This window comes from Simochromis diagramma, unplaced genomic scaffold (assembly GCF_900408965.1).
Source record: "Simochromis diagramma unplaced genomic scaffold, fSimDia1.1 OVJJ01000343.1, whole genome shotgun sequence".
Taxonomy (NCBI): domain Eukaryota; kingdom Metazoa; phylum Chordata; class Actinopteri; order Cichliformes; family Cichlidae; genus Simochromis; species Simochromis diagramma.
Genome location: NW_024386831.1, coordinates 13,821,159 through 13,847,790, shown reverse-complemented (window position 1 = coordinate 13,847,790; position 26,632 = coordinate 13,821,159). Strand labels below are relative to the sequence as shown.

Below are 26,632 nucleotides of genomic sequence, written 5' to 3'. Positions count from 1 at the left end.
GTACATGAGTGCATGGTCTGCTCTGCACCAGGGATCTTTGCTCTGAACCAAGGGAGGTGAAATTAATTTACCCAAGTGGCCACATGAGAAACTGGGACTGTTGTGGAGGGTCACACCAAGAAGCTTATAAAGAGAGAAACACGGTGCGGCCCTCCACAACAGTCCCAGTCTCTCATGTTGCCCGCACCTGCAGCTGAACTCAGTGCTGATAGTAGGCCTGCCTTGACCAAATATTTTCCTTACCAACTGTTATCTGTTAGTTAATGCAATAAAGAAAAAAGGCGCCTGTTAAGGACACAAAAGTGGTAGTGATTCTAAATATAGTGCAACAACGAGTAGGGAGGCCACACTAAGTGGATAATGGTGCACTACTTGCATGTCTGAAATCATGTTTGAAGTCAGCAAATCACACATGAATGTGATCTTCCTGTGACTGCCTGGTCCAAAACCTGTACCATGTAGGGGTTGGTATGTGCAAGCAGGAATGGCTATCGTGACGAGTGTCAGACAGTTGCCACCTTCTGACACATTCCCTAAGAGTTACATGCCTATTACAGGGATCACGGGTCTTATTTCACAGTCTTGATTATCTTTCCCCCCCAATTTAGAAGCTTTTGTTCCGTTAAACAGCACATTTCCCTTTTTCCCTTTCCCCAATGTGTGTCTACCTGCCTATATATGAAAAGGGGTGGAAATCAGCCTCCGCACGTGCAGGCAATTTCACATTAATGAAGATTTATAGAAGATGACAATGGGTACACTAGAATTTATGAATACAATGCACAAGTCTGGGTCTCCACAAAGATTTATGCATCTGACAGATTAATGACGGTGTGATTCTGCAAAGTGACTCTGTGTGTGTGTGTGTGTGTGTGTGTGGGGGGGGGGGGCAGAAGTGTTTTTTAGTTAAAAGAACGTACAGAGAATCTTTGAGGACCTCTGGTAGCACATAGAAAATAAAAGGGTATTTAAGTCAAACCTAAATCCTTCGATGTGAAACATATTGTGTTGCCAAGAACAACAACAGAACCACTTGCAGTTTTCTAATTAGACAGACAGAATGCAGAAGGACGCTACCAATCTATTTCACAGGTGCTCCAGCTGGTTGCGTTTCCTACAAAGAAAAAAAATAATTACACTCTTTCAGATTAGCATAATGCAGCCAAAAGACAAAAGAAAAAGAAAACAAAAGATGTACATGACACAAACGCAAATGTTTTACCATCCATGGAAATCCAAATGAGCCCAGTGTCCATGCTGAGTTGTCGAGGGTTTGACCTCATTTCATAAGAGCTCTAGAATAAATTATGGCACATCCACTGTTGACAGTCTTGGCTGGAGAGTTATTGATATTCATGCTGGTAGAATCATGTTTGAATGTCTCTCTGCAGGCCTCCTCAGTACCCAGACTAGACAAGTGGGACACTGTTCACTGCCAGACTACAGGGTAAATATCCCTCTCGCCTCCTATCCATCCTTGTATGACACTAATCAGCCTTTTGAGTGAACATTAGGGAGTAAGTTGTTTTCTGTGCTTTAAATTTTTTTACTTGAGTGGCACTAACCCAGCAAGGGGTGCATTCTTAATGAATTATTTATATTCTATAGGTGCAGCGAAGGACTTGTAAAGAATATAGCTGTAGCGTCAGGGTCGACCAGTCAATTGTTTGGTCAATAGACTCTCACCTGAGAAAAATTCTCACTGATCAGAAAAGGTCTAAATCGATAGCTGTGTAAGATTGAGCCGATATCTTTGGCAGTAGTAGGAAAAGACCACCTTTAGGGAAAAAAAAAAAAGAAGGCATTTTATGAACTCCCCTGCCTTTTTGCAACTTTGGAGTCCACCATACTCAGAAACTCTGTTAAGAGTCTAAGTTTAATGTTTAATTTTACATTACATTGGCTTCAAACTAATTGGCATCATATAAAAGAAGAAGATCGGTGTGTTTGAACTTGAAAAACCAACAAAGCTGACATTATTTCAGCATAAAACAACAATTTAAAAATAATTCATTATGCTGAAAATACAAGCTTTTAATGTCTAATATCAATTTAGGCCAACAAGGCAAGCAGATAGTGTACCTAACAAAATTTAGAATATCAAGGTAATGTAGTCTGTGCTACACACAACTAACTGGTTAATAATTACAGACAATTTCAGTCTACTGAGATTTTCTTTGGTGGACTTTAGTGTTCTTATGTTTCTCTCTGGTCAATGGTCTAGGTCAGGGGTCAGCAACCTTTAAGACCCAAAGAGCCATTTGGACCCGGTTTCCACGCAAAAGAAAACACTGGGAGCCGCAAATACTTTTTGACATCTAAAATTAAGTTAACACTGTATATATTGTTTTTTACCTTTATGCTTTGTGTGAACAACTAAGGTGTGTTGCTTATGAAAGTGCTACAGAGAAAGTTACATTTTATTTATGTAATTAACACATTTTGAACTCTTAAAGAAATATAACAAAAGGAAAGACACCCAGCTGAACTAAAATGATCCATGTAGCAAATAAAAACTGTTGTGAGCCGCCACCCCTATATCACCTTTGGGCTTTTGGAGCCTTGACCTGACTTTTAAAAAAAATAATTGGAAAAAAAGCACTATGCTGCTAAAAAAAAAAAAAAAAAATAGATATTTGCAAAATTCTGCCTAAATATGTATTTTACCAGGTTAAGGTGTGTGGCGGGGCGTCATCTGCAGCAACGCTGCAGGGGAGGTGGATGCACCTGAGCGGCACCCGCAATCACGCCTCGCCACCTTAACGTCTGTGCTATCTATGCTGTTGTTGGTGGTATATGTCGGGCTGTGAGCTGAAAAGTTACAGCCGGCTGTATGCGTACAGCAACCGTGTATGAAAAGTGGTCAATAAAGAGATGCTGAAAAGCATGTTCATGCAAACATCGTCGAGTCTGCCGTGATATGTTTACAATGGGACTTCTGCTCCTGAACCTCTGCGCACAGCGTCTGCAAATCGGGGCTGTACGAAGTCACTTTCATCTTTACGCAGGACTGTAAGCTGTCATCTGTGAGGCGTGAGCGGTGTTTGTTTTTAACATAGTTCAGGGTTGAGAACAGCTGCTGACATAATGTGGATCCGAAGATCCATAATTGGCCTACCTGGGGTTGAAAGTCTCGATAAATGTACGGTATTTCGGCGGGTACACCGGCTTCCGCGAGTGTGACGCTTATTTAGAGCGATATAAAAATAAAATTATATTTTATTATTTTTTCATTTCAATATCACAATAATCTTCCAATTTAGAAGTACAAGTTAAAAAAAGAATGAACATAAATAAAATACACTTCAGCTAAATACTTCTAATTTATTTTCCCAAACCACGCGGAGCCGCAGTATAAGGACTAAAGAGCCGCAGGTTGCCGACCCCTGGTCTAGGTACAGAAGGGTTTTTTTGGGGGGGTTTTTACTGATGCAATTAAAAAGGGTTGATTTGCGGTGCTGCTGAGCAACTGACCCATTAATCTTTCCACAGTAATACCATAAAAAAAATTCTTGCACGGGTTTTACATGGGGGTTAATTGCAATGGCATCTTCTCCAACTCGCAGAAACAGCTGTCACATAGGACAGATGGACAAGCCTAGCACACGCATCTAAGCTATGATCAATCATTTTAATACTGTGAACAGAGCTCGGGGAGCCACACCGCTGCAATGTGGTTGAATTACAATGCTGTCTGATGAGGGATGGACATGACTTTACAGATGTACATCTTTTTCCACCCTGATACTTCTACAAAAACCTACAATTTCTCACTTTTATCTGTTAGAAATATTAAGAAGCTACTCTGAGACAAAAGTGGGGTTTATTTTCAGACACAAGTGCAAAATGTGGTCTGGAGACCTAGGTTGCCATGGAGATGTGGTTTAACAACAGATTTAGCTTGCCATTAGCACAGACCATTAGGCACAGCTTCATCTGGGGCCAGGTGAGGTCATGAGAACACCAGTAACCTCTGGACAACAGCCTGTTCGGTAATGTTAAATGGACAAGGATGCGGCACAAAGGCTGTTCACCAAATCCTTGCAAAGAGCCTAATCCCATAAGCAAACAAGGACCAGCGAAAAGCTTGCAGCTTTGTACTCTTCACTGTCAGTGGGAAATCTGTGCAAATTTAGTTTCAATCAATCTTGCCTCAATTCATTCTCAGAACAGAAGGAACTTTTCAACAAGCACATTTATTTTAAAGATTAATAATATATTTAAAAGTAGATAAACCATTCGGGCACCAAGCAGTGCTTTTTTAGGATGATCTTCAACTGCATATACTTCCAAATTCAATTCTATGCTTTTGTCAGTTTTGACCAAACTCTGAGCAGACAGAGTTTTCAAATAAAAACCGATCCAAAAATAACACATTTATTAGAAGACTTTTTAAATGTGAAAAGGAAGCACTCAATGCAAACTGCTCCTACTTGAAGCAGTTATCCTCTGTTCCTTTGAGGGTGGGCACAAAGGAACCAAGGTCATTAGTTCAGGCTGCTGCAAACCCTCCTGAGCTAAGGATGGCAAGACATTCATCTGCAGGCACAATTACAAAAAAGGAAAGAAAGAAAAAAAGAAAAAAAGTCTGTGTTCAGAAATGCAGAACAGAGCAGCGCAGAGCAAAGTAGGTTTAAAGAGAAAGAAAGGGGGGCGCCGAGCCCAGGACTGAACAGAGTTCTCAACAGACACCCACACAGACTTTTCTGAGAGTCAGACACTGTGACAGCATGGGCTGGTGTCTGCAAAGAGATGGCAGCAGATGAGAAGGAACCCAACCCTCAAAACGCTTGGGAAAAATATCAAAGCGAAGCAACGAACAGCTGGCACTTTGTAGTATCTCCTATGGGTGACATGATCATCTACTGCATAAAAGGAACACTTTAGGTACTTATTTAAATCACAGACAATGGCTGAGGAAGGTATGAAAGCAAAACGGAGGAGAGGAAAAAAAAAAAAAAAAAAAAAAGAAATCAGACAGAAGGAATGTGTCTGCCCAGGAAGGTCACGCTGTAATTAGAAAAACCTGTGGCCCGCTGACCTCTCCAACCAATGAACTGTCATGACAGCCACTATCACCTCTTCAAAGACCATGTGAAAACACGCGGGCACGTTAACTGATAAACTGTTTTTTCTAGTCTTTGAAGTAGAAAAAACTGTTTGCCGACTGATGGGTGAAGGGTGAGGAGTGAGCAGAAAGAGAGTGGGATAAAGGGGGGGGCGCTATCCACGCACTGTTGCTGTGCTGTATATGCAATCCGCCCCCTTAGTTTGGGAAGTCATATTTTGAAGTCGTGAGTGGAGCAGTCTGGAGGTTGTCACCGTGTTTTTTGATAATGACTGAATCTGTATCCTCTTTCAGAGAAAAGCTGTGAACGAATGAACGTAAAAGTCACAAAGGCCATACTACCGTGACCTCTTATCACTTTAAACTTGGCGCAAGTAGCATGGGTAGACATCCATGGGACTATGACTGTCTGTGCCTCCGATTTGGATCTTTATATGCTTAAAAAAAAACTTTTTTAATACAGGTTTAGGATAACAGTTGTTTAGCTGTTAATAAAACCTGAACTTAGTTTGTGTCTTCCAGCTGTTCCTAGAAGTCTTTCTTCTGACCACAGTCACATGTGCACCACAACAGTTTATTACTTATAGTAATTTCCACTAAATGGTGATAGGATTAATGAGGATCTACGAGAAAATGTCATTGTAAAGCAGAAGCAGGTGAGAGCTTTCTTTTTTTGGTCTTTAAAAAAATGTTACATTTCGTGCATTTCAGTGTCAGGGCAAGGAAAAAAGAGAAGCAACAGACTTGAGGTTGTCATTGAAGTACAGGTTGTTAATATGTGCTTTTCCTGGAAAATGCTAGCCAGCTTCAACAATCAAAAATAGCTTGACAATCCAAAATGTATATATATATGGAATGTGATCAAAAATGATTACAACCATCACTCTTAAAAGTCCTTCATTATGTGACGCGAAATGTCCTGCTCCTAATGTTTGTTGTAGCAAAAAGTAACCTCGAGGTGGGCCAACCAGGCTCACTGCTTTTCCCTGGAGTCCAGATTTTGCTTTTCAGAAGGAAAGACAGGGAGTGTCTAATGTGGATACACCTGAGGTTTGTGGGCATCCAAGTCTGCATGTGTGTTTGGGTGTTTGTGCATTTGCACATGAGTGAGTGTCTAAGTGAAAGATGTGGTTTGAGCTACGCCCTGCTAATCGTTGCCTGCTGGCTGTGCAGTGCTTTGATAGCCGTGTAGGTCTGTGCACTGAATGGTCTCCTTTGTAAATCAGGTGCATTCTTTCTCCACCATTTCAGGTCCTACCGCAACTGCCTGGACATGAAAAACTACATAAACATGACCGGGAGCAAAATGGGAAACAAAAACCCATTTCACACCTATCACCAGTTCTCTTTGAAATAAAAAAAAAAGACATTAGAGGGGAATTCAAACACAACTGTAGAGGTGATTTTAAAAGCCTATTTATCACAGATTATTCAGACAAAAGCTGAAGGTTATCACTATAGGCAATCTAGAGCCTCATACCTGGAAGAGTTTTTTTTTTTTTTTTTTTTTTAAGCGGTAAAATCAAGAGGTTATGACAAAAGAGACAATGGTAATGTTCTGAGCTTTACATATGATGGGTAAATCCAAGGATATTAACAATGTATTTTCAGATTGTTTGACACTCATTTATTTTCTGGTTGTTAAGTGGTTGTTCTGTAATGGTCACACAGCGAATGAGCTCTGGAAACTACACTTCCTGTAGCTACATATACTCAGAGGTTTTCTTTAAGTTTTCTCACAACCACAGGCCAAGCAGGTAGCGTTTCTCCAAATGTCTGCGGATAACATGTATAGAGAAGAGCCTGCCACCCAGCTGTTCAGTGAGAAAAATACAGACAGTGAGGTACTGGAACTTGTGGCAGATTCTGCACCTAGTGGTGTTTGTTAATGTCTGAGTGGAGTGTTAGACATCACGAGACGGTGAAAGAATTTACTGTGATCCTAAACTCGCACATGAAGACTGCACCCGAAGCAGCAAAGAACCAAGGCCTCAGAACCTGGGCCTCACGCGTCGACATCACACACATCCTCTGCAACCAGACAATGAAAAAAAAAAAAAAAAAAAAAAAAAAAAAGCTGCCTTTGTTCGAATGAAGAACCTTATATCAAAAGCTCCTTTATGTTTGGACAAATAACTCAGCCACCTGTGGTTATTGTTTACAGAGGAAAGTCTTCCCCTAACGGTAAAATAATCCTAATGGGGCAGCTGTAACAGAGAGAACTCCCTGGAATCTCTGCAATGCCAGCTGTTCTTCTAACACTGTACCTCAACAGAGAGGTGATACACGAGTATGCAGAGCAGAGCTTGCAATAAAATTCACAATAGATGTGAGATTTTACAACATAACAAACCAAAAAACTCTTCCCCTAAAGTACGATTCGCTTTTCTGGCGCCTGCCTTAAAAGATTTCATCTATTCCAACATCACAGCAGTATTTAAAAATCAGAAAGCCACCTAAACAAAAATCCTGCTTTGTTAACCAATTTGCTGTTGTCTGACCTTTAGCAACAAATCACTGTTTTATGTCAAAACACCCAAGAAGCGCACAGAAAGTGCAGAGACAGCACGTACCATTCTCCGCCACAGCTGAGGCAACAAAGTTCTTAATGCCCTCTCTTTCTCTCTCTCAAACACACACACACACACACAGAATGACCAGTACTTTGAACGCGGGTCTTTTACATCACTTAGATTCCATAAATTTTTCACTTAATCTTCCTGAAATTCAAAGAGTCTGCTCAGGCCGTGAATCGCTTTGAAATGGAATTAAAAGACTTAGAAACTTTGCAAGTCACTGAACCGGTGACAAATTTTTGTTGTTGTGTAAAGCTGCTTATCGTCATGTGTTTGAAGAGCCAACACGTTCTATGCCGTATTAGACCTTGATAATAAAAGTAATGTGACCAAATATTCCCTTGATATCCCTTGAAAAAAAAAAGAAAAAAAAAAGAAAAAAAAAAAAAAAGAACAAAGTGGTCACGTTTTATGGGGGACGTAGTCATTTTCGTATATTGGTTTAACTGGAAAATATAATCACATCTGGGGTTTGCTTTTCCTAAACATTTCAATGATTAGACCCACAATTCCTCCTAATATTTGCAAACTAGGGCAAGTGGCTGGCCATTATCTGTGGGGACATAAAGCAGGGGTTGACCCCAGGTCTCAGGTCAACAACAGAGTAGCTCCTCCCGGTCCAGCCAGGTGCATGTGTGGCTTCTGTCTCTATACTGACAAACAAAGGGAGAAAAGTCCTGGCAACTGCTGGTAACTGCATATTCGTTGTGTGTACAAGGCTGGTGAATGTGTCGGGAGTCGGAGGAATAAACAGCTGAAACTGTTACCTCAAAGAGTGGACAGCTAGTGAGATTAACACTACATCACCCACAACAGACAGACAGCTGTGTGGCAGCTGCTTCAAGCAGCACATGGAGCAGTAAGCCTAAGTAAGTGGGCATTCATTCAGGTATTACGGTAACACACGGTCACACTCAGCAATTAAAGCCGAGCCAAAAATGCAATTTTCCTGGATATATCAGCACGAACTGATGTGAAGAAAGCAACTATTTACTTCTCTCAGTACAGTAAGGCTTCAAAAGGAGAAAGCTACTGGGGCCTCTGTGAAGGGTAAAGAAATGGGCTACTGAGGCCAGTTTGCCAGAAAAAGCATTAAATCTTGGTGGAAAAATGTAGACTCGCATGTCTTAACAAAGGTCCTTGGTATGATCTAAAAAACATGGTGACAAACTATGTACTTTACAGGCTGCTAAAGAAAACCAGCTGATTAATTACTTGACTGAACTCCAACTAAGACAAAAAGTTGTCTCCAAGGAACTCACCCAAAGGAAAGTCACCACCGTGCAACAGCATCTTGAGAACATAACTCTCCTTATTCATTTTTGTTAAGTCCGACTGCTGTTATATTAAAAATTAAAGAACAAAGCAGAGCAATTTCATATAAACTCGTGTCATGGCGAGACAGCATCATTATTTCTACCAACCCGATCTTTAAATAGAGGGATGCACCCTCCCAGCAAACACCAGCTACAACAACATTTTAATCTTTATAATGCAATAATTTTCCCAGTGTCCCAAATATCGACCGTAGTGATTCCTATACACAGCATGTCCCTGCTACAATTACCCAGCTCTCAGAAAATGAGAACATCAAAAGGCAACTACCCACAGCAAACTAGTGCCCACTCATGGAATGGCAGACCATAAAAAAGTACTTAAAAGGGATTCACATGGTCAATTTCAAACAGATTCCTTGCACATTGACTACAGGAGAGGCAAGTGGGAAGGAGGAGGAAACGAAGGAGGAAGGACCTAGGAGGAGCACAAGATGGAGAGACTAAATTAGCAAGCTGTGTGTTTTTGTGGTCTTGGCAATGGGGAGATCCCAAAGGAGAGCTAATGACTGTAGTGGTATCTGGCATGGGGGCCAAGTTTCCTTTACTGTTTTAAAGTCGCCTCCAGTCCATAGCCACCAAGTCATGACCAACATATGCTGAGCTCTCGTGCAATTATACGATTATCAAGGTCGTTCCTCCCACTTATTTCCATTATATGCTGCTGAGCACATTTTACAGACATTTTGTCCTTCTGGATCTTCTGAAGAAAGGAAAGTCTTTAGAGTCCAGCCTCTAAGGACGCTGAGAGGGCCAGAAAAAACCCCCAGACTTATAAGACTAATAAATAATCATTTAAAAAATGCATGTACATAATGCGTAATGTATCCAATCATCAGGTTTTATGTATTCCTAACTACATTTTAAGTCCCAGGAAGGACAAGATTATAAAGAGATGATCTACCAGCAACTTTTTATGACATTACCTACATTTCATTGAGGTCAAGTAACTAAATAAACTGTTAAAGCCCAGAAAATAAAGATATATAACAGATATACAGGCCCCATGCAGGCACAACAGTGGGGCAAAGGTAGCAGTTGTAGCTGACCTCTCAACCATAAGAGCCCTAAACAACAGAAAGGAGTGGCAAGACTTTTATTGTCCCAGCATGAGAAAAGGAGGCAGAGCCACTTCAGCTTGATGGATGGGTTCCAACTGGGAAAGTGAGGCTGGGGATAAAGACTTCTATCCCGCCATAAAACTCTGCTGCTCTTGGTCTTCACACACCCAGTAACTTCTGTGTTTAAGTGTGGAATAACAAGAAAACTACGCTATCTGAGTGATTCATACAGGCTAGACAGGTTGCAACACCTTCATTAAGGAAAATGTATACAAGGCTGCAGTGCTCAGATCTCAATCCCTTAATGTACTGGAAAGCAGTCGAGGTGATGTGTTGAAGTATTGTGTGTGTGTCTGTGGAAAGAAAGTCACGGTTTCCCCTTTAATTTTAACACCGGCTGTTGAGTGAAACAATCACATCAGACAAAGGATGATAGAGCACGATAGATGGAGCTATGAGACATCTACCGTGCACACTGTAGACTGTTTGAACCAGACTTCTGAGGCAAGCCCTCAGGTGCTACAGCAGGTCTAGGCTGGTAGGTGCAGTATAAGCATAAATGGTCAACCTGCTATTTCAAGACACGTCTTTGGAGAAAGCCATTGCACGTACAAGTAAACAATGTATTGCTAAGACTGACTCATGATTAGTCATTTTGGAAAGGCCCGATGCAAGCTTCCAAAGTGAAACATCTGTTATGACACAACGGTCACATTGTATCTCCAGTCAAATCAAAGATAGAAAGAAAGAAGGTATCCTGCTCTGATCTCACAGTTAGAGATGTAGCAATGGCTGCGTGATTTCCGTCTATGGCGCGCTGTGTCACCAGTGACCTACAATGTGTGAGATCATATAGCTGTCATTTCTTCCCACACCGTCTTTTACCAAAACTGGAAAACTCCCCGCATAGAGGACAAGTACAGGAAGAGCTTTAAAGTTCAAGTGCACATCTTAGGTTTTTCCTCAAGTACCATTCTAGTTATGGCAACAGTGTTTACAGATATCTAGAAATGAAGCACTGGTTTGTTTTGTTTTTTTTAATAGGTCAAATGGAAAAAGTGATTTCCCCCCCCCACCATCAGTTTTGTATATTTGCCAAGAGCACACTTCAGATTTAGCTTTCTCTTCTGTTCTCTTCAGCTCACTTAACTCACTTCGGTTATCACATTCTCAATCTTTAACTAGAAGGCCATCTGTGAAGGGTACTTCATAAAGCTTAGTCAGGAATGAATTTATAAACTCTGAATGTAGCTTTAGTGTCTTGGTGTTTGGGGTATCTGATTCCTGGATCCTAGCTGTTTTTCTTCCAGATTTTACACATACCTGAATCCTTCTTGCTCCCCTTGCCTCCATCTCTGTTCTTCTTCAGCACTGCCTTGAACATGGCAAGATTCCTGGAATCCTTTCTGCAGAGCCCCTGGGGTTAAAACAAATAAAAACATTCATTAACCCACAGTCACAACAGGATAACTGAGATGCATCCATTGTCAGTCTAACAAAACAGAGGCCGTTTTCTGTATTCACGTGCAAATAAGAAAACAGATTAAACACACGAGGCCTTTTTTGTTGTTTTTAATCAAGAATTAAGCAAATAAACAGGCCAAATGTGTCCTCAAGCTTGGAACACAGCAATGGCAAAACAGTGTACTGTATATCTGCATTTCTATCTGTTTAGCTGGCACTCGCCCGGGAGTGTTCCCACAGCACTCCCACTCCTGCAGGTCATCAGTGGAGGGGAGCATGGAAAGAATGCTCTAATATTTAAACAGAAAAGGACAAGTTCTGCTATCTTGTTATGCAGGAAAACAGTCGGTCGAATGCCCTGAATTCCACATGCAATCGACGCTACGGGGCTGCACTTGGGTGTTTACAACTGATATCCATGGTTCCTCCCAACCCTGTGTTCATTTTCAAACCTTAGAGTTAAACGGTATAACATGAACTCAAGGTCTGGCCTGGATGTTCTTGCTTACTTTGGGATTATTTATAGTCTTTACGTAGCTGGACAACAGTAAAAACATTCATAACACAGCGTTGCCTAGAACAGTTAATTGTGTGGGATTTTTGGTTACCATCCCTCTGAACACATTACAGGCTCCTACAGTACTGTATTAATAGCAGCAGAGCAATCTTTCCAATGAAGAGAAAAGAATGGTTTCTACCAAATAAGGATATGCCATGTGCAAACAAAACATAGTTCTTAACCCAGAGGCCAGGCTTCACAAATCTAGGTCCTCTTACTGCTTATTGAAAGAGGCTTCTGAATCAACCTTTTCCCCCTATACACCATTTTTTTTATTTTGTTTTTTTTTTTTAATCCTTTACCTTTTTATACCCAAAACCAAACCTTAACAAGAAATACACCTGATTTGTCATAGTATAAGACATGTGCACACTAGGGCTGTTCGATATAACGATATATATCGGATGACGATATAAAAACATCTATCGTTTCATTTTACGCTATCGTTTGTTTCGTGGTGTCGCAAAATAAACTTTACGACAATATTTTTTCATTGTTCTGATGGTCACTGTAGTGGCTATATTAATTTCTTAAAGTTCTCTCTTTCTCTTATATTTAATATAACCACACTACTGACGGACAAGCGCCTGTTTTTATGCGTTGTCGTTAGCAACAGCGACGGTAACACCTTCGCGTGTCCGCTTGTTTATGTTCCACATAAACCTTTCACAATAAAGCTCAGGATCCTGTTGAGACTTTTCAAAATAAACTGAATCACTTGAAAGAGCAGATTATTTACGGATGAGAAGTAAAAAAAAAAGAGCCGCCAGGTGCTAAAAAAATAAACCTTAGACCTAAACGTTAGAACAGGCTTTTCCCCGCAGCACGCCGTGTAATAAATACAAAGAAAACGGCGGCCGTTACAACTTATGTCTAAAAATGTATAGCTTCACGCATCGGTTAAATCGACTCCGGGTAAAGGACGCGCAGCTGGAAACACTTCACGCATGTGTAGAGGCAGAGATATTGCAGTTCATGACATCACAGAGCAAAATTAGGAGGAGTTGGTAGTTTCTGTGTGGGAGCTCGCTGCTCATCGCCACAGTAACAATAAACATTACGCAGGTGAACCCAAAGGAAATGAGAAACGCCCTCTTAAAACTCTAAAAGCCAACATGACAAATTCCTTCCATCCCCCCCATCACAGCCACTGGACACAAACACACACACAAAGTCAGCACCCAGTGAGAGAATGAGGTTCACCTCTTCAGGCATGGTATACAGTTAATCATTCCTAATTCTGAGCTATGCGTCTATCAGCTGTTTGCATCAGGTGCGGAGTTACAATGTACATATTACTTGAAAGAAAGCCAACCATGTGTCATCACTGTCATAATGACAGCTTAAATAAAAGCACAATGATGACAGCATTATTAAAAGTCCGTGAGCATTTTAGCTCCGGGAAGGGAAAACGTAGAAAGATTGCTGCATACAGTGTAATGGAGAGTGATTCGAGACACTGGCATAGATAAACTCTAGCCAACCCAACACAATTATGACACAAGGTTGCAACAGCCACAGGTGGTCACGGAACAACATCTGGTAAACTAAAGTACTGTGTTACAAACACTGCTTTGTTTATTAAACTCCCCAAAGCATCAAAAATGAAAAACCTTAAAATGATATTGGTGCCAATTAGATCTACACTCACTGGCCAGTTCACATGTTCATTGATAAATGCGGGCAGGTAATCGTCCAATCATGAGGCAAGAACTCGATGAATTTGACTTACTGCAATGAAACTGATACAAACTGTAAATACAGTCAAGATGACCATATTTACTGGGAAGTTCAAACTGAGCACCATTGGATGAAAGGTGATTTAAGTGACATGATATCAGTGCCAGATGGAGTGGAGTGAGTATTTCAGACACTGCTCATCTACTGGGATTTTTTTCCACGAAAACACTGAAAAACAAAGAAGCAGTTCTCTGGGAGAAAAATGCCTTACTGATGTCAGAGGTTAAAGGAGAAAGGGACAAAACGCTTTGAGCTAATAGGAAGGCAACAGTAACTCAACTAACCAGTCTTTACAACTAAGCTATGCAGAAGAGCTTAGCTCCGCACAACACTTCAAACCCTGAAGCAGCAGAAGTCCACATCTTAAAGCAAATGTTCAGCTAAGAACACTGAAACTGAGGCTACAATTCACACATATTCACAAGAATTGAACAACATAAGATAGTGAAAACATTGCCTTGTCTGATTAGTCTAAATTTCCACTGCAGCATTCAGATGGTAGAGTCAGAATTTGGCAACAAGAAAGCACGGATCCATCCCGCCTTGTATCAACAGCTCAGGCTGCTGCTGGTGTTGGCCCTGGTTAGGAGTAGGGGGGGGGGGGGGGAAATGAATATTGTTACTGACCATGCTCATCCCTTTAAGACCACAGTGTGCCCATGTTCTGAAGGCTGCTTCAAACAAGAAAGCACATCATGTCACAAAGCTCTAATTATCTCCAAATGTTTTCTTGAACATGACAATGAGTTCACTGGACTCAAATAGCCTCCACAGACAGCAGAGTTCAATCCAATAGAGCACCTTTAGGATGCGGTGGAACAGGAGATTCTCATCATGGATGTGCAGCAACTGTGCTCTGCCATGAAAGCTTAAGGCTACTCTGAAGGCCCAACCTAGTACTTACGGGGTGTACCCACTAAGGTGACCGGTGAATACACTGTTATAGATCAAAATGTAAAAAAAAAAAAAAAAAAAAAAAAAAAAAAAAAAAAAAACAAAGAAGGATGATTTTCATGACAAACTAAGTGTCTTCATTAAGTCTTCTGGATAATCACGAACAACATTTTGTGTTAATGCCGCCTAAGCCTTGCATTGTTTTTATTGGCACTGGTTGTGGGGAATCCTGAAAAAGGTTAATGAAATCAAAGCTTAATCCCCACGACAGCAGAAGTATTTCGATCAGCATAGCAGGGCTATAAATTTGACATTTGTAAGACAGTCCCCTCAGAGAAGAAGCACGAACCGCATGCTACGCAGAGCGATGGGAATCAATATTCTTTAAGCCTTCAAGGTCTGGTTCATCCCAGTGCATAAAGCTGTGTTTGTATATTAGCATGGCCCCTTACTAGGGGCCTCTCAAAATTAAAACAGAGCAGTGCAAGTGCCATCAAGGCTCAAGGGTCTGCAGAAACAACATTTACCCAGTGAAAAAGCAGTTAATTTGCTGCTGCTCTTGTTTATTTGAGGCAAATTGTCATAAAGTTCCAACAGACCATCTAAAGGGATACACACGAAAGACCGCATCATGATTTTCCCACTGCTAGCATTTTAACCAAACATACATGTCAGCACGAAGACCTTCACATGAGAGCTGTCTGTTACTCTGTAAAAGCTCAAGGCAAAAATAAAACTGACTCCAATCTGCGGTATAATGTCAAGGCAGCTTCCCTTTTAGAAAAAAAAGAAATTGGAGCCTGGGTGGGTTAAAAGGAGCCTCGGGTTATCCATATATTTGTTTTCCAGGTCATTCCCAATGTGACACAGTTCAAATCCAGGCAGGTTACGAAACAGGAAAGATCCACACCTGCACAATGCCGACGTGACATGTGGTTAATGGGGCCAGCTCGCTATACCATAGTCATCTGAGAAGATGCCTATATAGAGAACAGAAAGGGGATTGTTTGTCCTGATTACATCTGGTGGGGGAACATTTAACAAACACTGATGCTGGTGAGTTAGCCTGCTTTGCACTTTATTAAGTGGCAAACAATAGAGAGTGCACCCTCAAGCTCAGATGAGCTTCCAGCATTGGAGCAAACAGCTATTTTCCACCCCATGCGTTCATCTCTTTCCTGTTGATGTGCCCTGCCAGCTCTCTTCATCAACTGATTCTACATGAGTGACTGCTCTCAGTTTTCCACCCTGTTGTCATAGCAACATGGAAATTCTCACTTTGGGCTGACCTTCAAGCTGGTTTATCAAACAAGCTAGCCTAGAAGCAAACTAGTGAGACTTCAAAATTCTCATGTGAAATCCGTAATTATCTCTTTTATTTGCTGTCCATTCGCTGGGTGCAGGAAACAGGCCTAGCCTGGCCTGTGAGTTCAAGGGTCCATAAACAATGGGGCAAGTTAGCTAACAAACCTCTAAAAGAGGAAGTGCTGGAAGTAGGTAGAGAGGAAAGCGCAGTCTGAGTGTCAGCCACTGTAAACAAAAGGTTGTTATTCACACTAAAGCAACTGGAAGAGAAATAACAAAAGGACAGATATTTTTATGGCACTTCTCTACCGGTTTGACTCAAGTGTTTCCTGCTCAGCCTTTTCCCTGCACCAGCCTATAGGAAGCAGGCCTTCATCTTGTAATTAGGGGGAAATACCTTGAAATATTAATGGATGACTTAAACATTGTGATTAACCCACAAACAAATTACACAGGTGATCATATGGTCTGCTATCCAGGTTTTTCCTGAGCTAAAGGTGGTAATATTTGGAGAAGAAAATGGACTACTAAGCACTTACTAGCATGCTTTGTTAGCCTGATGGTCTTTACCATTAAGCATACATGAGCACATATAATTTGTGAGCATTAAACATGCTCCAAAAAATAGTAACACCAAATACATGGTCAAGACCATCTAGTTCAGGGATTCGAAATAGCATAAATGGTATCTAGCAGGCAAGTAGGGCCAAAACTGCCATGGATTAAGGATTACTGTCATTATAACAGCTGAATTATTTAAAGAAAAAGTCACCCCTTTCACAGCTTTTAGTAGTAAACTAGTAAAGAGATTTAAAAAATTAAAATATTTTTTTACTGTTCTAAAGTTGAACATTTTCACCAGGACGTCTATAGTAATTGCCTCACTACTGTAAAAGTCACCGCATCACACTGCTATACACAAAAACTGTTCTAAGTTAAACCAAGTTATGTCTCTGTAATGGGCATGTGGTATCAAACAACTTACAAATGTCAACAAATCAGTATGCATGTATGCATCTTGGAACTCTGAAAGCCAGTATGACAAATGATTATACAAAAATAATGAGAAACCCAAAGAGGTGACACCATTTGTGCCAAACAAGTTATGAGAGAAAAGAAAGAGCAGAAGCAAAACCAATGAGTGCACTCTGGTCACCATTTGATTCAAAGGTCTGCATAGTCTGAATGAATCATGTGTACAAGTTGCAGCAGCCTTAAGGATACACCAGTGTCAAAGAAATGGACTAGAAATCAAACCTGCTACCTCCCTGTAGCTGAAATGGACTTAAATGCTCTCATGTTCCTGTTATTAGAGCTAATATTCAAGTTTCTGTAGTCAAGAAATGCCTTTGAGCATCAGAAAAAGCAGTGGTTTATAGTATCATCTTTCCGATGCATAAACTTTCCCAGAACACAAAGAAGCCTTTGAAGAACTCGGCAACGTGCATTTCTACAGGAAATGAAGGACTACACATTTCTAATAATAATAATAATACTAATAGGGCAAAGTAATACCATCACATCAACTACTACATGGCTTGTAAGTAATATCATGTGGCTTGATCATTTCAGCAAATTTAACAAATATCATGGGAAAATGTTTCAAAACTAAAACAATGAGAAAAAAGGTCAGTACTCCTTTGTTTGTTTACTTTTAGCCAGTAGAAAATCATCATTTCATCAAAGGCCGCGGCAAATCCAAGGTTCGAGCTTGGGGCAAAATAAGCTTGGTTCTTATTGAGGATGACGAGCCAAATGGCTTAGTGCAAAACTTAAAAAGATAACAAATCTGATCTACTTATAAGACTGGCATGGGAAGCTTCAAAATAGAAGAAAATCTTTCCCAACAGGCAAAACAAAAAAACAAAAAAAAAAATAGCAGAAACAAAACTTTATCTATTACAGCAGCTGAAGTAACCATTCATTAACAGAAAGTTCAGGTGCGTGTCAAGCTTCAAACTCAAGAGCGTCTTTTACCCTCTTTTGTCCTTTTGTCTATCACCTGAGATTACATAATGGCAATAAACAGTGTTTAACTGACTTTAGCATCAGTGAATAAGTAGGACAGTTAGTAAGAATGGAGTAAAAACAGTGCCTTTTGTGTTCGGTTATACCCCTAATCCCTGTGTCAGCAGTGAAAATGAGTGAACCTGTTTGGTTTTATCCATGAACCATTGATCTAGAAGCGTTAAGGCATGTTTAATGGGCTAGTGAGTACTCTGAATATGGAGTTACATTTCGGGGTCTGGAAACTAAACCTGGCATGGGAATGTCAGAGTAAGGCAAGACCATGCAGTGAATTTGCATAAAACAGCACTAATTTAGATAAAGATCACTAGGTACTATGAATTTACGGATGAGCCGGCATGGTTTCCGCTCTTCGCTCCCAGGTTAGACCACCTCCGATGTAACTCCACACTGAGTAACAATGTTGCGTCAATTTCCGTCCTCATCTCGTTCTCAATAATGACTAAACTCTCTTATCACTCTGATACTAAATTGCTGCAGCAGTGAAGTGGAAATAAAAATCTGCAGTAAAAATAAATAAAGCCAAATCGTTGCTACTTAGACTAAGTTTGGTATTCACTTCTGTGAGAGACTGGTATTTGAGTAAGAGTAAAACATTAACAAGCAGTGCGCAAAGTCCACAGGAAGTCCACGCAACACATCTCTATTAAGGTTTTATCAATCAGTGAGTCACAAAAAGAATTATAGCAAGGCGCCAGTGCACCAAACAAAAAAAAGCATTACAAATGACAGATCTTCACCGCCGTGTTTGTACTTTTGTATTTCCATTCATTTTTCATAAAACAGTAATAATGAACAAACAAATATCAATAAACACTTGAGACAGGTTACCATTCTGTAAGTTGGCTATATGGTTCCAAAATGACGAGGTTTTTCAGGTGTGCGTTTTACCAAAAACGGGTAAACGCTGACATCTCACTGATCCAAATAAGATTTGTTTTCCTAAGTCCTTGTTATGACAGGAATACAATTGGTCTGGGTACAAAACATTTGCACACAGCAGCTCTTTGTTGACGACTGGCTCATCGGTTTGTGGGAACCCAAACACTTCCATACTTCCAAACATAACCAATGTATTTATGTAGACCAGGAGAACATAAAAGCAAGTGGAAAACAGCACACGTTCCACAATGGCGACATATGGCCACAGTAAAACTGTTAACAAACCATCGAGTTTGGCTTTCCTGGTTTCTTCGTCTACAGCAACCTTCACGGGTGCTTGCTGCAGACTGGTCCAGCCCACTCTACAATGAAGGAGAGCAACAAGCCGCACACGGATGAGAGTACAACTCACACAACTATGTGCAATTTGCAGACACCAGTCACACATGCAAAGGAGATATTGCACACAGGTCATCGCACATTCCTCCCACAGACTCTAAACTAGTGTCAACTAAATAATCATCAAATTCATTTGAAATACAAATCAAGTGAATACTCCAAATAGTGTGTTGTGCTGTTTTTACACGTTCTTTTGGTTTATATATATGACCCTCTCTCTCTTTATCACCGCATCTCTGGAGTTCTCAAAAATAGCTTGAAAATGTAAATCAGTAACAGCTGGCACTAAGAAGCACCTCCAAACAATCACGTGATTTAGACACACACAGCCTAACCACATGCTCAGATATGGGAAAACATACACACTATACTCGCTCTCACACCTGGACTTTCAACTTATACTGCAGGAAACGCCGGGCATTTTTTATGGCTATTAAATTCTGCAAATGTCAACAGCATTACTGAAATACAAGACAAACTCCAAATAAATGGCTGTGATTCTGCAGTGTTTTATTAGATGACCCGAGGGGAAATGTGGCAATTAAATGGTAAGGAAAGTCATTTGATACACAAGCTGCCATTCCCTTTATGAAACTTGAGCTAATGCAATTACACAGCTTTGCCACTTTGCCAAAAGGTGTGTACATAATCTGTCGTCCCAGCACTGAGAATGCGACAGAATATTTCCTGATGGTGATGTTATGTTGCGTCTGACACATGCACATCTTTTAAAGAGTAAACATAAAATAGGCTGGTATAATACTCTTGCAGGTTCTTATGATAACTTCAACAGAGCGTCTACCCCACAGGGTGGCACCAACTCCATAACAGCCTGCAACAATTTGTGCTTTGTTCAGGTTCCAAGAGCTCAAGGGGGTAACCGTTTCTGCTTTATGTCATTATGTCACAACATGCCCTAAAACCACTTTAATGGCTTTGAGATGCAAAAGTGTCTCGCATGTGTTTTCTGTAAATTCCACACACAATGCGCATCATAATCTTCCTCTTGATATATAACGCAGAGGGGATTCCTTCCTTGAAAGTTTCCACATTCATCAGACACAAACCGTCGCTAAGCTTTTCAAACGTAGATGGAAATCACATGGCTACGGTCACAAAATCCTGCAATTGGCCTTAGCTTTGCAACTGCAAACAAGTCGACTGGAAGCTGTCCAGCAGTTTGAGTGACAGCTTTGGCACGTCTTAACGCACCAAACCAAAACAGACAAGTATGTGTAACAGGTTAGGGATAAAGTAATCTCTAAAATCAGATATCTGTATATGAAGATGCAGATTCTGAAAGCAAGAAACGAGATTATTGCTACAGGAAACATTCTGATTTGCACTGATAGTAAATCTTTGCAATCACATTTCAGAAGGTTTTGGTAGCATGCAAGTAAATCATGTGAGGGAAGAGCTAAACAAAAAATAAGTTGCAATTAATCATGACAACGGATGGAGTTTCATGGAGACTTATATGTAACACAGTAGCACTCTTAAACTTTTTGCTAATGTAGTTACAAAATAGGGCACTCCCATAAGGCTACACACAAGCTAATGTGCAGTAAGACCCTTACTCACACCAGATTTTTACACCAAGGCTTTCAGAACCCATCCAGTAGGCTCACATACGGAGTCCTGAACCCTACAAGCCGCTAAAAATCTGGCTTTCCTGTTGGAACCATCGACTGGGTCCTTTCAATAGGACAAAACCATTATCCTTATTATCAGCACCAGCTCAGTGTGTGCTGTCTGTCAGGTCACTGGCTCCAGTAACCTTCCCTCCTCAGCCATAACAATACGACTCTGATGCCAGCATCTGTTATAAGCCAACTGGCTGAGGACCATGGGAACCAGGCTCTGCAGAGAGTGGGAAGCAGACTCTTGAGGGACTTTCAATAAGATGACTGCCCTGCAATTCAAACACCTCATAACAGACAATTGGGGTAGTTCTAGCCTTGGCACAGAGGCATGCAAATCCTCTCTAATGGTTTCATAATCAGCGTAAAATTGCCTGAAATTATGTCGGAAAGTTAATACAGAGCATATTCCCGTTAACTGACCATCAGCATGATTGTCGGCAGCAAAGCCTGTCCCACCTGTTGAGTCTGAAATGGGGGGAGAAAAAATCAACACTAGAGAGGCAAAGAGCCCTCGGAGCTAAAATGAAACAAGCAGCTGAGTGGAGGAAATAGCAAATGTTGTGGCAGCTTCTCTCAAGGCTGAACGCCTGAAGGCTTTAAGGTTATGAAGACTTTATCAGAGACAGTGATCAGAGAGCATGTTGAATCTATGACTTCACATGCGATCAACGATCAAAGCTTCATCCTGACATTTACAAGCAATTTCCGAGGAGGTGAAAACAAAAAACTGGAACTTTGATTTTCAGAGCACCTGGCTTAGTTACAGGAGGATTCCTCCACTGGAAATATGCTGAAAGCAGCAGAACTCATATCCAGCCAGTGGTCAAACTTCAATGACTCAATTTATGTGGGTGGAAAAGATTACAGTCCTTTAGCCTTAGGCCTACAGCTATATCTGGATTTGGTTTTTCTTTCAAAACCACCGCATCCAATCAGAAAATACAGAGCATTAGCATCAAGCAAGACCACACAGTCATAAGAAAAGTAATGACCTTTCTGGAAATCATCTGTGTCCTAATGAGAGGACAATGCAATTATCACTGTTCTTCCTCAGCAAGCTGATAATAGACACTAACCACTATATGAAACTTTCAGACATGCAGTCTAAAAAATAAACACAATCCACTGAACATTGATATGAGTTCATCTTATCACTGGAAATCTCTATGAATAGAACCCTGAATTCAAGTGTTCCTCCTCCCTCCATTTTTTTAATGCCCATGAACCTTTTCCTCTAAAAGGGGAAAATAACGTTGACAGTGCATAAGATGATGCGCGCACAGTGTTTACACAACACACTGATGGCCACATCTGGTCCATAGCTACACTCACCTCACTTCTTATCGGATTACTGGTGATAAAGTAATTTAGGTCACTTCAACACTGTGTAGCATGCGAATCTGCACCAATTAAATCTTAAATTCCAAATATTTATTTTCATTTGACATTTTATCGACTATACAGAAACTCTGCAATGGTCTTTCTTCACCTTCACTGAATAGTCCAACTCTGAAATGAGTCTTTCCCCAGTTATACTGACACACATGTGGGCAGTTGGATGATTTCCCCCAGTGGATGAATTTTATCTGCTGTATCCGATTAATTTTGCAGTCCTTACATCTAGTTTCCCGTTTCTCATATATTTGCATGACTGACTTTAAGGATTATTATACCAGGGATCCACCCATATATCAACTGAACACACCATGTGGTGTGGACCGAGGCCATCCCATCCCTGACTCATACTGTATTTCATTCAAAGCCTTAGAATGACACCAGAATCGTTTAAAATGCTTAGACATGAAAAAACCTGCCTGGAAAGTGATGCTTTTCCGACCTTTCTATAATTCTCTCCACACGAAAACAGGAATAAACAACAACTACTGCTACTTACTGAAAACTGTGCTCAGAACTTTGCAATGGAGTCACTATATTTTTAGAGATTTTTGCAGATGAGGCCATTTTAAAAATTATTGCCATCGACTAATCGATTAAAATGCCACCTCTTTAGTCAGTATTTATGAAACAAATCTTTTTAATTACTTTGATTACATTTACTTTAGTTACTTTAAAGTTGCTTCCTTTGAGTTTAACATCCAAATGAATGGAAACTTTACCTGCTAAAAAAAAGCGATTTTTTTTAACCCGCTAACCGAATAACTTCCCTTAAAGTTGACCTAATTTAGCATCTCAGTAACGTAAAGTAAAAGCAGCAGAGAAACCAACTCGAACAAAGAGACTGAATATGTCTGTGCCACTGAAAATAAAAATCCCAATGACTGCTGTCAGTCCCGTTGGTTTTGAAGACTGCTCAATGGGCATGTCCCGACATTCCTCCCAACAAACTGCCACTAAAACTCTCACGCTTTAACACTACTTCTCCCAACTGGTGAACAAACTAACAACGACGACGACCACACAAACAATCTGTGAATACGCTTTAAATCTTACCTGATAAATGTCATGGATATTAAAGTCCTAAAAGTTTCACCAGCACTCTGAGCGTATCTCCACACGAGTTCAGTCCCCACTTGCTCCACCAAGGTAGGCTACGGGACGTCGGACTCCTCCTTCTCTCGCATGAGGTCATCTGTGGGAAGGATCAGCAGCGGAGAACAAACCAGATCTACCCCTCCTTCCTCCTCCTCCGCTTCTTTTCTTCTGCTCTCATTTCTGTGTGCATGCCTCATGGACATGACAGGATGCTAGAGATACAAGCTGCAAGCATTTAGTTTAAGGAGTGTGAAATTCTCTAAAACTTCACATTTTCCTTCTTCCGGATGCTCCCTTTAGAGGTCGCCACAACGGATCATATGCCTCCATCTCACCCTATCAATGGGGTCCTCTTCTGTCACACCAAACTTTTGCATATCCTCCAGATACACGCTTCTCTGAGGTTTTCCTCCTCAGAGAAGCAGCTCTATCTTCAATATCCTTTGTCTACTATATCCACCATCCCTCCTCTGCACACTTCCAAACAATCTTAAGCTCTGCCTCTCCAACTTTGTCTTAAAAGTCTTAAAAGCACCTTCTTAAGTCAGCTGGATGCAAGTTTTTCCCATCCTTATAAAGAGTACAGTTGCACAATGCCAAAATTAGCACCACTGCCTAACACTGAGGCCTGAGCTCAGTTTAATGATTGGTTGGAGAAACTTGCAGTCAGTCTGAGACTGAAGAAGTCACTTGGATGGGAGATGAATCCAGAGGAAGTGCATCAGCTGTCTGTGTTTTCTTCCAGAAGCCTTCTGGGAATATATGTAGAAAGAAGAGAACTCTAAAATGAAACTTTAAGGTGCTTAAGTGAAATTAAATCGTGTGATGAAGTTGGAAGTAGTGAATGGACCTCGGACTGAGATTAGTTTTCCATACAAAGGTATTTGTGTTCCAAAATCTGCCCAAGCTCTTTCCACATTGCCAGGAATAAATCTGTTGTAGAATATTGAAGAATCCATTATTTATTTAGGTGGACCAAAAGTTGCAGAACCTAAAATGCTGCAATCAAGCCAAAAGTGTCCAGTCAGATGAAACTTGCCTCGCTGTCCACAACATTTTGCTGAATCACTGTTATTGTGTATAGCTATTGTATTCTTACAAGCTACGCTTTAGATGTCTTCAGGGTGGTCTTTTCGTTTTCATATAATTGGAAGAAAAGCAATAATTGGATGCTTTGGTCTATACAGTCTTTAACAGTTTCTGACAATTTTATATGCTAATATATATATTACTATACTTGTTTCAGATCCTAAATGGAGTTTTATTCTGCGCTGATAACTGATCGCAGCTATGTGCTATTTTGCATTTGTCGATTTTACATGTGAACATTAAACTGTCTGTAAAATATATGCATGGCCTCATTAATCCTTCCAAGAACATAAAGAGTAACATGGCACCAGATGGGCTGGCTGCTGCACCAACACACTGCTTTGCATTAATGCTTTCTAGTCATCCTTTTTCAGCAACAATATTCACTCTGGGCACATGTAGGCAATTTAAAATCTCCAAACTTTCATAGTCAGCTGATAGCTAAATACATTAAATTGCCAGTTGTCTTACTGTTTGCAAACTTAGCAAGTATGCTGTGTAATTTCCTCCTCGACGATGTGCATTAGAAGGAGGGAAGTTGAAACATGAGTCAGAGCTTTTATGTAAATGAAGTCTAATTGGTTTAGGTCTGTATTAGTGGCTGCTGAAAGCAGGATGTTGCTCATTGGCTTTGTGCATACTGCTGAATCATAGTTTGACCATAAACCTGTTGACTTTAACATTTTAATATTACAGCTTGATCGAAATGCTAGTTTTACATGGAGTAATAAATATAAAGTATTTCACGAACTACAGCACACATGTCAAATTAGGTTACTGGATTACTGCAATTAGATCCAGAGTAAGGTTTTCCATATGGTTTGACTCAGTCTGGTGTGGCAAGTGAAGTTCGTAGTGCACCTTAGTCTGTGGTGACCTCATGAGGTAACATTGTTTTATGCAGCTTGTTCTGAGGGAAAAACATTAATCTCAGCGCAATCTTGCAAAAGTTTTTGGGTTTTTTTTTAACACCAATTCGTTAACAGCAAGAATATAAAGCGATATGATGATAATTGTTCTACATTGTGCTGAGGTGACAAGAGTCTGCTGTGAAAAAGGAATGATCAGAAATCTTAGTTTTGGTGGAAAATGGGGTCTTACATAAAAAAAATCTTTACATTGTGATATTTTCTGCATTTTGCAAAAAAGAAAAATACTTTTTGTGTATTATCCTGCAGTTATGATGATATACTTTGGGAAGGAACATGGACAGTGACACACATTTCTTCCAGTAAAAAAAAAGGAAGATAAAACACCTATTTTCCGAGTTTGTTTTTTGTTGTTGTTGTTGTTGTTGATGATGATGCTCTCGGGTGAAACTGGTTCAGCAACTGAATGAGTGAAAGTCTTCAGTGGTTATGAGTTTACAATTCCCTTGGAAACTGCTCTAATGTGCAGATTCCAATAAGACCTGAAAAATAGACTCAGACTTCATCTGATGCACTGAGCACTTCTTCTCCACTCATCTCGTTGCACTCCCCATGTTTAAACACCACTGCAGCATGTCATTCAAATGTTGCCTTTCCCCCCCGCTAGATTGCGTTAAGTCCCGTCACCCTCCAACCAGTCACGGCAGATGGCTGCCCCTCCTTGGGCCTGGTTCTGCTGGAGGTTTCTTCCTGTTAAAAAGGATTTTTTTTCCTTTCCACTGTCGCAAAGTGAGTTCACTTGATTGCTGTTTACTCCAGAATATTGTGAGGATTTTGCCTTAGAGGACAAAGCACCAGGTGACTTTTGTGATTTTGCACTATAGAAATAAACCTGCATGGAACTGAAAATATCCAGCAACAAATACATCAATTAAGTCACTTTGGTATTCTGACATGAATCCACACAAATGTCTGTCATTCTTGTGTGTGCTCAGCATGCAGTACTCTGGCTGAGAGAGATTTCTTTACAGTTTTTATTTTATCCAATCTGTTTCAAACTCCTGTTTGACCATCTGTCTCTTGCAGCTCATCCTGAGGAGCAGAAAGTGGAAAGCAGATTAGTTTGTTTTTCTCCAGCTTTCTCTCTCTCCCCATCTACCTTGTGAAATGTGGCACCTGCAGCTTTGAGTTTACTAGCCTGCATTCAAGAGGCATCCCTGAAAATGAT

General features: G+C 40.5%; 1 protein-coding gene across 4 annotated transcripts in view; it reads right to left on the bottom strand.

Annotated features, from left to right (window-relative positions):
* The window catches only part of LOC120731169 (protein TANC1-like), a 98,220-nt gene extending 74,579 nt beyond the window's left edge, over positions 1-23,641 (bottom strand). For 3 of the 4 annotated variants that reach the window (XM_040028048.1, XM_040028051.1, XM_040028050.1), the window contains exons 1-2: positions 23,405-23,637; positions 11,363-11,456 (exon numbers count right to left, since the gene is read on the bottom strand). In XM_040028048.1, the coding sequence (XP_039883982.1) occupies positions 11,363-11,423 (61 nt within the window). In that variant the 5' untranslated portion in view covers positions 11,424-11,456; positions 23,405-23,637. Of the gene's footprint in view, positions 1-11,362; positions 11,457-23,404 lie in introns of all 4 variants that reach the window. The other variant, XM_040028049.1, reaches the window with a different exon arrangement.
* Positions 23,642-26,632: the final 2,991 nt, after the last annotated feature.